The sequence below is a fragment of the Ursus americanus genome, chromosome 35, assembly GCF_024610735.1.
Source record: "Ursus americanus isolate L20-20 chromosome 35, mUrsAme1.1.p, whole genome shotgun sequence".
Classification (NCBI taxonomy): domain Eukaryota; kingdom Metazoa; phylum Chordata; class Mammalia; order Carnivora; family Ursidae; genus Ursus; species Ursus americanus.
This window is the reverse complement of record NC_142161.1, coordinates 11,195,239-11,209,799: the sequence shown is the minus strand read 5'-3', so window position 1 is coordinate 11,209,799 and position 14,561 is coordinate 11,195,239. Positions and strand designations below refer to the sequence as shown.

The window sequence follows — 14,561 nt, the reverse complement described above, 5'->3', positions numbered from 1 at the left end:
GAGTCTTAAGCCGGCTCCATGCCCAGTGTGGAGCCCAATGTGGAGCCCAATGTGGGGCTTGGTCTCACAACCCTGAGATCATGACCTGAGCTGAAATAAAGAGCCGGACAGATGCTTAACCAACTGAGCCATCCAGGCAACCGCAAAATTTGTGGTTTTTTTAAAAAAGTACTTCCTTTATGGATGGTACTACATGCTCCATGTAGAACCTTTTCCTCTTAACTGAAGGACCTAGGTCATTGACCTCATTTTCACAATAAAAATGTACTTCTTAAATCTAACTGTTAAGAGTAAGATTAATTTTTTTTTAAAGATTTTATTTATTTATTCGACAGAGATAGAGACAGCTAGCGAGAGAGAGAGCACAAGCAGGGGGAGTGGGAGAGGAAGAAGCAGGCTCATAGCGGAAGAGCCTGATGTGGGGCTCGATCCCATAACGCCGGGATCACGCCCTGAGCCGAAGGCAGACGCTTAACCATTGTGCCACCCAGGCGCCCCAGAGTAAGACTAATTTTTAAACATTAATATAAAACATTTTAAAATTATGAAAATTTATATAATGCAGTAAAGTGTATAAAACATAATTGCACAGTTTAGCCAATTATTACAAAGAGAACAACTATGAGATCACTCTTGGAAAGGTCAGGAGATGGATAGAGCACTGCTAGTCCCCCAGGAGCCTTACCGCCTGGCCCTTCCAAATTATTACTGCCTCCTTCCCTCAGGGGGATAACTGCTATCATTTTTGTGTAATCATTTTCTTGGTTTTCTTTATACATTACTAAGTGTACATTCCTCAACTGTATTAGTTATGTCTGATAGTGAACTTTACATAAATGGAATCATACAGGACGTTGTCTTTTGTGTCTTGCCTTTTCCCTCATCATTATGTTGGTTCATCTGTATTATGTGTGGCTGTAGTTTGTTTATTTCCTTTGCTCTGTAGTATTTCACTGTACTAATACGCCACAGTTTATCTCTTCTCTGAGGGATTTTTAGATTGTTTGTAGTCTTTGGCTTTTATAAAAAATGATTCTGGGGATATTTTACATGTCTCATTGTACATACATATGCACATGTATTTCTTTTGGGTCTGTTATCTAGAAATTTTGGATTTAATGTATTTATATCTTCAACTTAAGTGTAATGCAAAACTTTTACAAAGAGGTTATACCTGTTTGTGGTCCCATAAGTCATTTATGGGAGTTTCTGTTGATTCACACTTCCTCAAAAATAGTATTGTCAGATTTAAAAATTTTTAGTCAATCTGGTATTGTTACTTTATTGGTATTTTGAATTTGTATTCCTCTGAATACAGATGAGATTGAGAACTGTTTCGTAATTTATTGGCCATTTTGATATCTTGTGAAGTGTAAGTCTTTTTACAGTATTTCCATCATGCTGTCTTTTTTGTTATGTGGTATGTCTTTTAGGGGAGTGGATATGAATTCTATATTATGTGTATGATCCCATTCTTATCTATATGTTTGGCAAATACCTTCCATCTGATTTGCTTGTTTTTTTTTTAAGTTCTTTTAGTACTTAAAAATGGTTAAGATGGTAAGTACTGTGTTACACTTTTTAGCACAATTTTTTAAGTGTACAGTTCATTAGTGTTAAGTATATTCACACTGTTGTGAAACAGATCTTCAGAACTTTTTCATCTTGCAAATCTGAAACATTAAACCCATTAAACAACAATTCCTACCCCTCTACTTTTGCGTGTGTGTGTGTGTGTGTGTGTGTGCGCCCAGTCCCGGGCTTGAACTCACAGCCTTGAGGTCAAGACCTGAGCTGAAACCAAGAATCAGACACTTGCCCAACTGAGCCACTGGGTGTCCCTCCCCCTCTCCTTTTTAACTGCCATTCTACTTTCAGTTACTATCAATTTCACTACTTTTATATACCTCATAAAAGTGAAATTGTACACATTTGTCTTAAAGTGACTGCCTCTTTTGACACAGTATGTCCTAATGGTTCATTCATGTAGCATGTGGTAGGATTTCTTTCTGTTTTAAGGCCAAATAATAACTCCTTAGTATATATATGCCATATTTTGTTAATCCATTCATCAGCCGATGGACAGTTGTGTTGCTTCCACCTCTTGGCTGTTTCGTATAGGGCTGCTGTGAATATGGGAAGGCAGATACCTCTTCAAGACCTGGCTTTAAATTATTTTGGATATGTATACTCAGAAATGGAATTGCTGGATCATATTTGATAGTTTTATTTTTAATATTTCAAGGAATTCTCACAGTATTTCATGCACATAATGGTTTTATTACAATTCCATCATCAGTGCACAGGAATTCCAGTTTCTCTACATCTTCACCAACACTTGCTGATGAATATTTTGAATAATTTTAGATTTACAGAAAAATTGAGCATATAGCATAGAGCTCCCATATGTGCTGTGCCCCCAACCCCCAAAACATTTTCCCTCTGTTACTAACATTAGAGTGGTGCATTTGCTATAATTAATGAACAAGTTTTGAGTGTTATTATTATTAACTGAAGTCCTTAGTTTAATGTTCATTTTATGTTGTACTGGTCTGTAGGTTTTGACAAAAGCATAATGGTACAGATTCATCGTTACAGTATCCTACAGAACAGTTTCATCACCCGTAAAAATTCCCTGTGCTTCACCTATTCATCTTCCCCCATATCCCTGAACACTTGGTAACCACTGATTTTTTTTTGCTGTGTTGATAGTCTTGCCTTTTCTATAATGTCATAGTTGGAATTATGCAATACGTAGCCTCTCCAGGCTTCTTTCACTTTTTGGAATATGCATTTAAGGTTCCTCCATGTCTTTACATGGCTTGATAGCTCATCTCTTTTTATTGATGAATACTGTTCCTTGTATGGATGTGATACAGTTTATCCGTTCACCTGTTGAAGGATGTCTTGGTTGATTCCAAGTTTGGGCAGTTAATAATAAAACAGCTTTAAACATTCATGTGTAGATTTTTATGTAGACAGAGGTTTTCAGCTGATTTAGGTAAGTACCAAAGGAGCATGATTGATGGATCTTAGGATAAGAGTACATTTAGTTTGTAATAACAGACTGCCATACAGTTTTCTAAAGTGGCTGTACCATTTTGGATTCTCAACAGCAATGAATGAGAGTTTGTGTTGCTTCACCTACTGTTGGTGTTTTGGATTTCAACCATTCTGATGGATCTGTAGTGGTATCTCATTGTTGTAATTTGCATATTCCTGATGACAGTGATGTGGAGCATCTTTTCAGATACTTATTTGCCACCTGTGTATCTTCTTTGTTGACATGCCTGTTAAGATCTTTTGCCCTTTTAAAGTTTTGGTTGTTAGTAAGAGTTGTTTTAAGGATTCTTTGTAGGTAGTGAGTAACAATCCTTAGTCAGATATGTGTTTTTACAAATATTTTCTCCCAGTCTGTGGTATATCTTTTCATTCTCTTAATGTCTTTTGCAGAGCAGAAGTGATTTCAGTTTTAATAAAGTCATGCTTTTTTTCCCCAAGATCATGCTTTTCATTTTTATATTTCTATTAAAAACTCATCAAACACAAACCTAGATTTTTCTCGCTGCTGAGCATGGAGCCCTGACACAGGGTTTGATCTCACAACCCTGAGGTCATGACCTGAACTGAAATCACGAGTCAGATGCTTAACTGACTGAGTCACCCAGGTGCCCGCATTTATCTTTTGATGGACATTTGGGTTGCTTCCAGGTTTTAGCTATAAGGAATGGTGTTGCTATTAACATAGATCTGTAAATTTCTCTTCAAGACCATCCTTTCAGTTCTTTTTAGTATATGCCCGGAAGTGGAATTGCTGGGTAATATGATAATTTTTTTTAAGATTTATTTATTTACTTAGAGAGAGAGAAAGCATGTGCAAGAGCACGCATGGGCAAGGGGCAGAGGGAGAGAGAGGGCCAAGCAAACTCCACGCTGAGCACAGAGCCTGATGCAGGGCTTGATCTCACGACCCTGGGATCAGGACGGGAGCCTAAAATAGGAGTCAGCCGCTCAACCCTACTGTGTCACCCAGGCGCCTGGGTAATATGGTGATTCTATTTTTAATTTTTTGAGGAACCACCATATTATCTTCCACAATGGCTCTGTCATTTTGCTGACATTTACACAAGGTTTCCAGTTTCTTCAAATCCTCACTGATGCTTTTTGTTGTTGTTACTGTTTTTAATTAGCTATCCTAATGAGGTATAGTATCTCTAGGGGGCTTCCATAATGATTAGTGGTGTAAGGCATGTTTTCTTGTGCTTATTGGCCAATCATGTATCTTCTTTGGAGAAATACCTATTCAGGTCTTTTGTCCATTTTTGAATTGGGTTTTTTGTTGTTCTTGAGTTTTAGAAATAGTCTGTATTCTGTATGTTAATCTTTTATCAGTCACACAATTTGCAAATATTTTCTGCCATTCCACAGATTCCTTTTTCACTGTGTTGTCTGTTTCCATTGATGTGCAAAAGTTTTAAATTTTCATCATGTCCATTTTGTGTGTTTTTTCTTCTGTTACCTGCGCTTTTGGTTTCATATCCAGGAAATTATTCCTAGATCCAGTGTTTTGAAGCTTTTGTCCTGTTTTCTTTTAACTTTATAGCTTTAGATCTTATGTTTAGGTCTTTGATCCATTCTGAATTAATTTGTGGTGTATGATAATTTGTGGTATATGAACAGTCTGACTTCATTCTTTTGCATGTGAATATTCATTTTTCCCAATAGCACCTGTTGAAAAGACTGTTCTTTCTTCTCTGTATGGTCTGGGCGTCCTTGTAAAATATCATTTGACCTATATATTAAGGGTTTATTTTTGGTCTCTCATTTCTGTTCCATTGGTCTATATGTCTGTCTGTTTGCCAGTATCGTACTGTCTTGATTACTTTTGCTTTGTGCGTATATTTTGAACTTAGAAAGTCTTCCAACTTCATTCTTTTTCAAGATTGTTTTGCTAGTTAGGGGTCCCCTGAGATTCCATGTAAATTTTAGTGTGGATTTTTCTATTTCTACAAGAACTGTCATTGGGATTTTGAAAGGAATTGCACTGAATCTGTAAATTACTTTGGGTAGTATTGATATTTTAATAATATTAGTGTTCTAGTCCATGAACATGAAATGTGTTTCTATTTATTTCAGTCTTTAATTTTATTCAGCATTATTTTGTGCTTTTCATTGTACCAGTTCTTCACCTCCTCGGTTAAGTTAATTCCTAAGTTAATTTATCCTTTTTGATGCTGTTAAAAATTGAATTGTTCTATAATTTCCTTTCATGATTGTTCATTGATGATATATACAAATGCTGTTGAGGGCGTCTGGGTGGCTCAGTCGGTTAAGTGTCTGACTCTTGATTTTGGCTCAGGTCATGATCTCAGGGTTGTGAGATCAAACCCCATGTTGGGCTCTGGGCTGGGCTTGGGGCCTGTTTAAGATTCTTTCTCTCCCTCTCCCTCTCCACCCCCCGCCCCTGCGAAAAAGGAAAAGAAAAAAAAGAAATGCTGTTTATTTTTCTGTGATGGTATCTCAGTACTTTGCTTAAATTGTTAGTCCTAACATTTTTATGGAATCTTTTGGGTTTTCTACATATAAGACCGTATGATCTGTGAACAGAGATAAATTTACTTTTTTAATTTGGATTCCTTTATTTTTCTTGCCTCATTACTCTGGCCAGTACTTACAGTTCTATATTGTATAGGAGTGTTGACATAGGCGTCCTTCCCTTGTTCTTATTTTATTTTATTTTATTTTATTTTATTTTATTTTATTTTATTTTATTTTATTTATATATTTTTAAGTAGACACAATGCCCAGCGTGGAGTCCAAACACAGGGCATGAATTCATGACACTGAGATCAAGACCTGAGTTGAGACCAAGAGTCGGACATTTACTGACTGAGCCACCCAGGCACTAGACATACCTCCCCCTTCCCTCTGTTCTGATTTTAGAGGGAAAGCTTTCAGTCTTAAACTATTGAGTATGATGTTTGTTGTGAGCTTTTCATATATGGCTTTTTTATTATTTGAGATAGTTTTATTTTATTCTTAGTTTGTTGAGTGGGTTTTTTTTTTTTTGTCATGAAAGGGTGCTGAATTTTGTCAAATTCTTTTTCTGCATCAGTCAAAATGGTTTTGCAGTTTTTCCCCTTTACTCTATTAATGAGGTGCCTTACATTGATTGTTTTTCTTGTGTTGAACCATCCTTGCATTCAAGGAATAAATCTCACTTGGTCATGGTGTACAATCTTCATAATATGCTGCTGAATTTGATTTACTAGTATTATGTTGAGGGTTTTTACAGAAGTGTTTATAAGATACTGGTCTGTAATTTTCTTACAGTGTTTGTGTCTGGTTTTGGTATGGGGCATTGCGGGCCTTGCTAAGTTAAGGAGTGTTTTGTCTTCAATTTTTGGAAATGTTTTACAAGGATTTGTGTTAATTCTTTAAATGTTCAGCAGGATTCACTAGTAAAGCTATCATGTCCAGGGTTTTCTTTGTATGTGGGATTTTTATTTTTTATTTTTAAAAAAGATTTATGTATTTATTTTAGAGGGAAAACATGTGGAGGCAGACAGAAGGGCAGAAGGAGAAGGAGAGAAGTGGACTCTCTGCTTAGTAGGGAGACCAAAGACGCAGGGCTCAATCTCAATGACCCTGACGACATGATCTGAGCCTGAATAAAGAGTCAGATGCTTAATTACTGTATGAGGGATTTTTGATTACTGCATCAATCTATAAGTAGGTCTTTTCTGATTTTCTTTATCATTCAGTCTTGTTAGGTTTTGTGTTTCTGGGTTATCCGATTTGTTGATGTGCAATTGTTAATAGTACTCTTCTAATCCGTTTATTTGTGTGGAATTGGTTGTAATGCCTCCACTTTCATTTCTGATTTTAACATTTGTGTCTTCCTTTTTTTCTTAGCCCAGCTAACGTTTTGTCAATTTTGTTGATACTTTTAAGGAATCAGGTTTTGATTTTGTTGATTTTTCTGTTTTGTTTTGTCATCTGTTTTGTCTGTCTCTACTTTAATCTTTATTTCTTTCCTTCTGCTGCCTTCGGGTTTGATTTATTGTTCTTTTTCTTGTTCCTTAAATAGTAACACGGTTGTTAATTTGAGATCTTTCTTGTTTTGTTTTGTTTTTTTAAATTTTATTTATTTGAGAGAGAGCGAGCAAGAAGAAGAGGGAGGAGAAGCAGAGAGAGAGAGAGAAGCAGACTCCCTGCTGATCAGGGAGTCCCGATGTGGGGCTCCATCTTGGGACTCCGGGATCATGACCCGACCCAAAGGCAGATGCTTTACCGACTGAGGTTAAGCACTGAGCCACCCAGGCACCTTCTTGTGTCTTAATACAAGCATTTATAGCTGTAAAATTTTCCCTAAGCACTGTGTTTGCTGCATCCCGTAGGTTTTGGTATGCTGTATTTTCATTTTTATTCCTAAGTATTTTCTAATTTTCCTTGTGATTTGTTCCATTAGTTGCTTAAGAGTGTGTTGTTCAATTTCTACTAATTTGTGAATTTTCTGGTTTTCTTTCTGTTACTGATTTCTTTTTTTGTTGTGTTGAAAGAAATTTTTTTATGATATTTATCATTTTAAATCTACTGAGACTTAATTTGTGGTGAACATACGGTCCATCGTGGAGAATATCCCATGCATACTTGGAAAGAATGTGTATTCTGTTGTTGGTAGAGTGTTCAGTATATGTCTGTTAGATCTAGTTGGTTTATTGTGTTGTTGAAGTCCTCTTGTTTCCTTATCTTCTGATTCTTTGATCTGTTATTAAAAGTGGGATATTGAAGTCTCCAGCTATTACTGTGAAACTATTTCCCCCTTCAGTTTTTGTTTCATACATTTTGATGATCTTATTAAGTACATAAATATTTCTAATTTTTTATCTTTTCTTTATTGAACTTTTTATTAATGTATAATGTCCTTTGTCTCTTGCAGTCTTTTTTGATTTAAAAACTTTTTGGCCTGATAATAGTATAGGAGGTTTATGAACTTCAGTAGTAAATATATTAGGCTCTATGGGCCATATTGGGTCTGTGTTACATATTCTTTTATTGTTTTTTTAAGCTATTTTTCACTCGGGGGCTGTCCAAAAACAAGCCTGAAGCAAGTTGCTAATCCCTCCTGTGCATTGAACAGAACTTTTAAAATGGTAATGAATTTATTCATCCTTTTCTTTATGGTTAATACTCTTGTCTTGTTCAAGAATCTTTCCTTAATCTGAGATTTTGAAGATATATGTTAGATCCTAAAAAACATTATTGCTCTGCCTTCACATTTAGATCTATAATCCTCCTACAACTGATGTGTCAGTCGGAAGTTTTATTTCATCTCCCTTTCCCATTATGTTTACCCTGTATGCTAAGCACAATTTCTGAAAGGGCCATTCTTAGTGTTCTAAACTTCTATTTTCATAAATCATGTGACCTCATATACATTGGTTTGTTTCTGGAGGTTTTTTTCTTTTATCTGTCTATCCCTGCACCAGTCACTGTTTTAATTTCTCTAGTTTTATAAACCATTTTACTTTCTGGTAGAGCAAGTTCTACCATTTCCTCCTTGGTGATTGTCTTGCCTGTTCTTGGCAATTTGAATTTTAGAATTTTTAGAATTATTTTGTCAAGTTCTACGTGCGCACTGAAAGTTTGATTGAAATTGTATTAACTTATAGTTTGTGTGAAAATTGTTTTTTATGAGTCTGCTAGTACAGGTTGCAGTTTTTTCTGCAGAGATCTTGCACATTTTTGTTGGTTTATTCCTAGATACTTTTTGTATTTTATGCTATTGTAAATGTTTTTGCGATTGCTTTTTTTTTTTTTTTTTAAGATTTTGTTTATTTTGACAGAAAGAGCACAAGTGGGGGTGGGGGGGTGCAGAGCTCGCCGCTGAGCAGGGAGCCTGAAGTGGGGCTCAATTCCAGGACCCTGGGATCATGACCTGAGCCAAAGGAAGGGGCTTAACTGAGCCAACTAGGCATCCCTCTTTTTTGGGGTGGGGGGGCAGTTACTTTTTAAAGTGTTTATTTGCTGAGATGATGCTACTAATAGTGCGTGTGACCTGTAAAAATAGCTCAGAATTCATTGTCAGTGAACCTTTATTAAGCACTGTTTCTTATTTAATTGGTTTTTTTTTTAATCACTATCAGACATAACCTTTACCTTTTAAGTCAGAATATCTACATAGATACTCTGTGATGTGAGGTCATAGGGCCACGTCCAGCAGTCATGATATATATGATATTTTTTTTTACCCTCATCTTCATGTGGTTTGGGTTAGGACATGTCCTTTTAAAGGTATTTTCTTAACGAATTCTCATCTTTTTTTGTCCTCTGTGTTTGTGAATTATCTTCGTTCAACTCCTGTTCAAAAGCTGCTGTGGGATTCTTGCTTTTTTAATATAGTTTGTGCTTCTTTAATGTACTAGATTCTGTATGGATGGATGGTTTTTAATATGAAAATGCCAAGACAAGAAATGAAAATGAATTCTCACAATAGTGTAAGATTCTAATAGGAAACATTACCACTGTTTAGGCGTGTGTTTTGTTTTGTTTTGTTTTGTTTAAATCCTTTAGAGGACCTTATGACTTTTACTTAGTTTCAGTGCCTTTCTCATTGGAAAATCACTGATTACTGCTTTTTTTTTTTTTTAAGATTTTATTTATTTATTTGACAGAGAAAGAGAGGAGCAGAGGAAGAGGGAGCAGCAGACTCCCCGATGAGCAGGGAGCCTGATGCGGGACTGGATCCTAGGACCTAGGGATCATGACCTGAGCCGAAGGCAGACGCTTAATCAGCTGAGCCACCTTGGTGCCCCTGATTACTGCTTTTTAAGAAGCAGGAAAAAATGAGCTTCTTTCATCTTTTTCCATGGCTAATTATAATATGCTTATAAGATCTGGAAATTGGAATCACATAATGCTTTTGTAGTATGTCATAATGGTTTTTGCCTTTTTTTTTTTTTTTTTTCTTTTTTAAGTCAATACAAGGATGGTTCTAGGGGCGCTTAAGTGGCTCAGTCACTTAAGCATCTGTCTTTGGCTTGGGTCATGATCCTGGGTCCTGGGATCAAGCCCCACATTGGGCTCCCTGCTCGTCAGGGAGCCTGCTTCTCCCTCTCCTTCTGCCCCCCCACTCATGCTCTCTTTCTCTATCTCAAATAAATTAATAAAATCTTTAAAAAAATGGATGGTTCTATATCTGCAAATTAATCGTGATACATCCCTTTAACATAATGAAGGATAAAACCATATGATCATCTCAGTAGATGCAGTAAAAGCATTTGACAAAATTCAGCATCCTTTCATGATAGAAACTCAACAAAGTGTGTTTAGAGGCAACATAAAACATGGTAAAGGTCATATATGACAAGACCACAGCTAATATCATACTTAAGGGGGAAAAGCTTAAAGGTTTTCCTTTAAGATCAGGAACAAGACAAGGGTGTTCCTCGTCATTTTTATTTAACATAGAACTGGAAGTCCTGCATTTAGCAATCAGACCTGAGGGGTATAAAAAAAAAAGCATCCAAATTGGTAAGGAAGAAGTAAAATTGCCACTATTTGAAGATGGCATTATATTATATATAGAAAATCCTAAAGACTACCAAAAAACTGTTCGAACTAATAAATTCAGTGGAGCCACAGGATACAAAATTAATATACAGAATTCTGTTGAATTTCTATAAACTAATAACAAAAGTGGTAGAGAAATTAAGAAAACAGTCTGTTTACAGTTGCGCTAGAAGTAATGAAATACCTAGGAATAAATTTAACCAAGGAGGTGAGAGAGTTGTATTTTGAAAACTAGAAAGCATCTATAAAAGAAATTGAAGATGACACAAACAAATGGGAAGTTATACCATGTTTATGGGTTGGAAGAATTAATATTGTCAAAATGTCCATACTACTCAAAGTCTATAGATTCAGTGCAATCCCTGTTAAAATATCAGTAGTTTTTAACAGAACTAAAACAAACAATCCTAAAATTTGGGTGGACCCACAAAAGACCCTAAATGGTCAAAGCAGTCTTGAAAAAGAACAACAAAACTGAAGGTATCACAATCCCAGATTTCAAGATAACACTTACATAGCTATAGTAATGACAAAAGTGTGGTGCTGGCATAAAAATAGACACATAGATCAGTGGAACGAGATAGGGAACCCAAAAATAAACCCATACTTACATGGTAAATTTATGGTAAAGGACTCAAGAGTATACAATAGGGAAAAGACAGTCTCTTCAATAAAAGGTGTTGGGAAAACCAGACAGCTGTGTGCAAAAGAGTGAAAGGAGACCACTTTCTTATACCATACACAGAATAAACTCAAAATGAATTAAGGACCTAAATGTGAAACCATAAAACTCCTGAAAGAAAACAGGCAATAATGTCTTAGACATTGATCTTAGCAACATTTTTCTAAATATGTCCTCTCGGGCAAGGGAGACACAAGAAAAAATAAACTATTGGGACTACACCAAAATGAAAAGTTTCTGCGCAGTGAAGGAAACAGTCAACAAAATGAAAAGACATCCTACCAAATGGGAGAAGATAATTGCAAATGAAATACTTGATAAAGGGTTAATGTCATATAAAGAACTTAGTACAACTGAACACCAAAAAATAAATAAATAAAAATAATAACAATCTGGTTTAAAAATGAACAGAGGACCTGAGTATACATTTTTCCAAAGAAGACATATGGATGACCAGGAGACCTGTGAAAAGATGCTTACATCATTAATCAGGGAAATGCATAGCAAAACCATAGTGACCTATCACCTTAGACCTGTCAGGGTGGCTGATATAAAAAAGACAAGAAATAAAAGTGTTGGTGAGGATGTAGAGAAAAGGGAACCCTTGTGCACCATTGGTGGAAATGTGTAAATTGCTGCAACTGCTGTAGAGAACAAGATGGAGGTCCCTCAAAAAATTAAAAATAGAAATACCATATAGTCCAGTAATTCCGCTAGTGGGTATTTACCCACAGAAGATGGACATGCTAATTGGTAAAAGATACATGCATCCCTGTGTTTATTGCAGCATTATTTACAGTAGTCAAGATATGGAAGCAACCTAAGTGTCCGTTGATAGTTGAACAGATAAAGACGATGGAATATTACACAATGGAATATTACTCAGCCATAAAAAGGAGATCTTGCCATTTGCGACAACATTGATGGACCCAGAAGGCATTATGCTAAGTGAAGTAAACCAAAGAAAGACAGATACTATATGATTTCATTTATGTGGAATCTAAACAAAGTTAATTGAATACACACACAAAAAGAAACAATCATAAATACAGAGAACTAACTGGTGGTTGCCAGAGGTGAGGAGGTTGGGGGGATAGACAGAATAGGTGAAGTGGTTTAAGAGGTACAACTTCCAGTTATAGAATGGATAAGTTAGGGAATGAAAAGTCCTGTAGAGAATATAGTCAATAATAGTGTAAGGGTGGTGTTGTATGGTGACAATGGATGGTGACTGCACTTACTGTGGTGAAAAGGAGAAAGTCGATGCAGGCAAAAAACTTAATCAGAATTTCTTGAGGCTGTGTGATGAAATTGGCATTTCGCTTTTGCTTTGTAGCTCAAGAGAGTCTTAAATGCCACTTTTCTCTTTAGGATGTTAGAGTATTAGGTTCTGAATAGTTACCATTTTTTCTAGACGTTTTATTTTTGTTTTCAAATTTGTATTTGGAAGTAGCTGTCTAACATCTCAGGTGTTAAGGAGTTATAGATGATTTCTTTTTTATTTCAGAGAGAGCCAGTGAGCGGAGGTTGGGGGTGGGGCAGTGGGAGAGGGAGAGAAAGAATCTTAAGCTCGGCCCAATCTCATGACCCTGAGATAGTGATGTGAGCTGAAATCAATTGTCCCACGCTTAGCTTAACTGACCGAGCTACCCTCACCCCTCATGTTTTTTGTTTTTGTTTCTTTTTTAAAGGATAATAGAGGGACACCTGGGTGTCTCTGTCGGTTAAGCATCTGCCTTCTGCTCAGGTCATGATCTCCGGGTCCTGTGATGTAGCCTCGAATCAGCCTCCCTACTCAGCGGGAAGTGTGCTCTCCCTCTCCCTCTGCTCTTCTCCCCTGCTTGTGCTCACTCACTCTCTCAAATAAATAAGTAAATCTTTAAAAAAAGTAAAGGATTATAGAGAAGAGCTTGTTTTGATGGCGGTGGGCATTTAATACTCAGGTTTATATTAATCAGTTTGATTTAGCTGGTCTGCTGGCTGGTTTTTTCTTTTTTTAATATTTTATTTATTTATTTGACAGAGAGACAGCCAGTGAGAGAGGGAACACAAGCAGGGGGGGGTGGGAGAGGAAGAAGCAGGCTCCCAGTGGAGGAGCCTGATGCGGGGCTCGATCCCAGAACGCTGGGTTCACGCCCTGAGCCAAAGGCAGACGCCCAGTGACTGAGCCACCCAGGCGCCCCAATGCTGGCTATTTCTATTATAGAAATGAACAGAACCTAACTTAATGGGTTAAATCATTCAGCTGAATTCATTGGTTCTGATTCCATTAATTGTAATTAAGTTACTAAGTAGCTTACTTTTTCTTAATCAACAAATACACCTATGTATTATCTCAGCAAGAGCATTCTCCCCCATGTGGAAGTTAATTTTATTGTAATTATGTACATAATGGCAAATGTCTCCACACAGATGCTAGTCTCTTTAAACAATTACTCTTTAGTGTTGGGTGGATAAAGGGGACTGACATAATAGGAGGGGCCAGAAAAAGAGAATTGCCTCTCACAGGAAATAAGGCAATTAAAAAGAAAAAACCTTTATGTTACAGTAGAAAAATGACAATAGAAAGTAATGAGTTCTTTGAACATATGGTGGTTTTACTTAAACTATTGCCATACTGTGGTGTTATTGTTTCAAGAATTGAAAGAATTTGGGATGTGTGGTTAGAATAGAAAAGATTATAAATTTTTAAGTATTTCATAAAATGCTTTTGAGGTATCATTACTGTTTTTTGAAACAACCAGTATCTCATTTTGGGAAAAATATTTTACCTATTTATCAAAATAAAATTTTTTAGTTCTTTGTGACTTATATGTTAGGAAGTAGGTTCAATTTTTATGTATAAAATTTCTTTTTATGATTATATAAAAATTTATATTAGAGACTTTAAGATTATAAGCAAATAGCTGATTTATAGTCATGTTTATTTTTAAAATAATTGTGTTACTTAACAAAATTTGGTTGACTGTATGAATTTTAAAACTTGCTGTCATGTTTTCTTATTTTTGGTTCCCTGTGTATCGTTAGGAAAAAATGAAAATAAACGAATCTTTTATATTTTTAGGCCCGGATAGCATTTTTGCAAGGAGAAAGAAAAGGTCAAGAAAACTTGAAGAAGGATTTAGTAAGAAGAATAAAAATGTTAGAGTATGCATTAAAACAAGAAAGGTATGTGTTGCCTCATTTTCTTATATGTATAATATAAAGTAAAACAATATTTTTTATACTAGTATTTAAAAGCTCTTTGGAAGATATGAAACCCTGCCCCAAATACAAGATGATACTTTGATTTGATTCTTACAAT

The 14,561-nt window shown here is 35.9% G+C and overlaps 1 protein-coding gene across 3 annotated transcripts in view; it reads left to right on the top strand.

Moving 5' to 3' along the window:
- Positions 1–14,561, top strand: part of STRN3 (striatin 3) — a 103,747-nt gene that overhangs the window by 36,648 nt on the left and 52,538 nt on the right. For 2 of the 3 annotated variants that reach the window (XM_045802616.2, XM_045802617.2), the window contains exon 2: positions 14,322–14,425. In XM_045802616.2, coding sequence (XP_045658572.1) covers positions 14,322–14,425 — 104 coding nt within the window. Of the gene's footprint in view, positions 1–6,083; positions 8,157–14,321; positions 14,426–14,561 lie in introns of those variants that run through there. The other variant, XM_045802618.2, reaches the window with a different exon arrangement.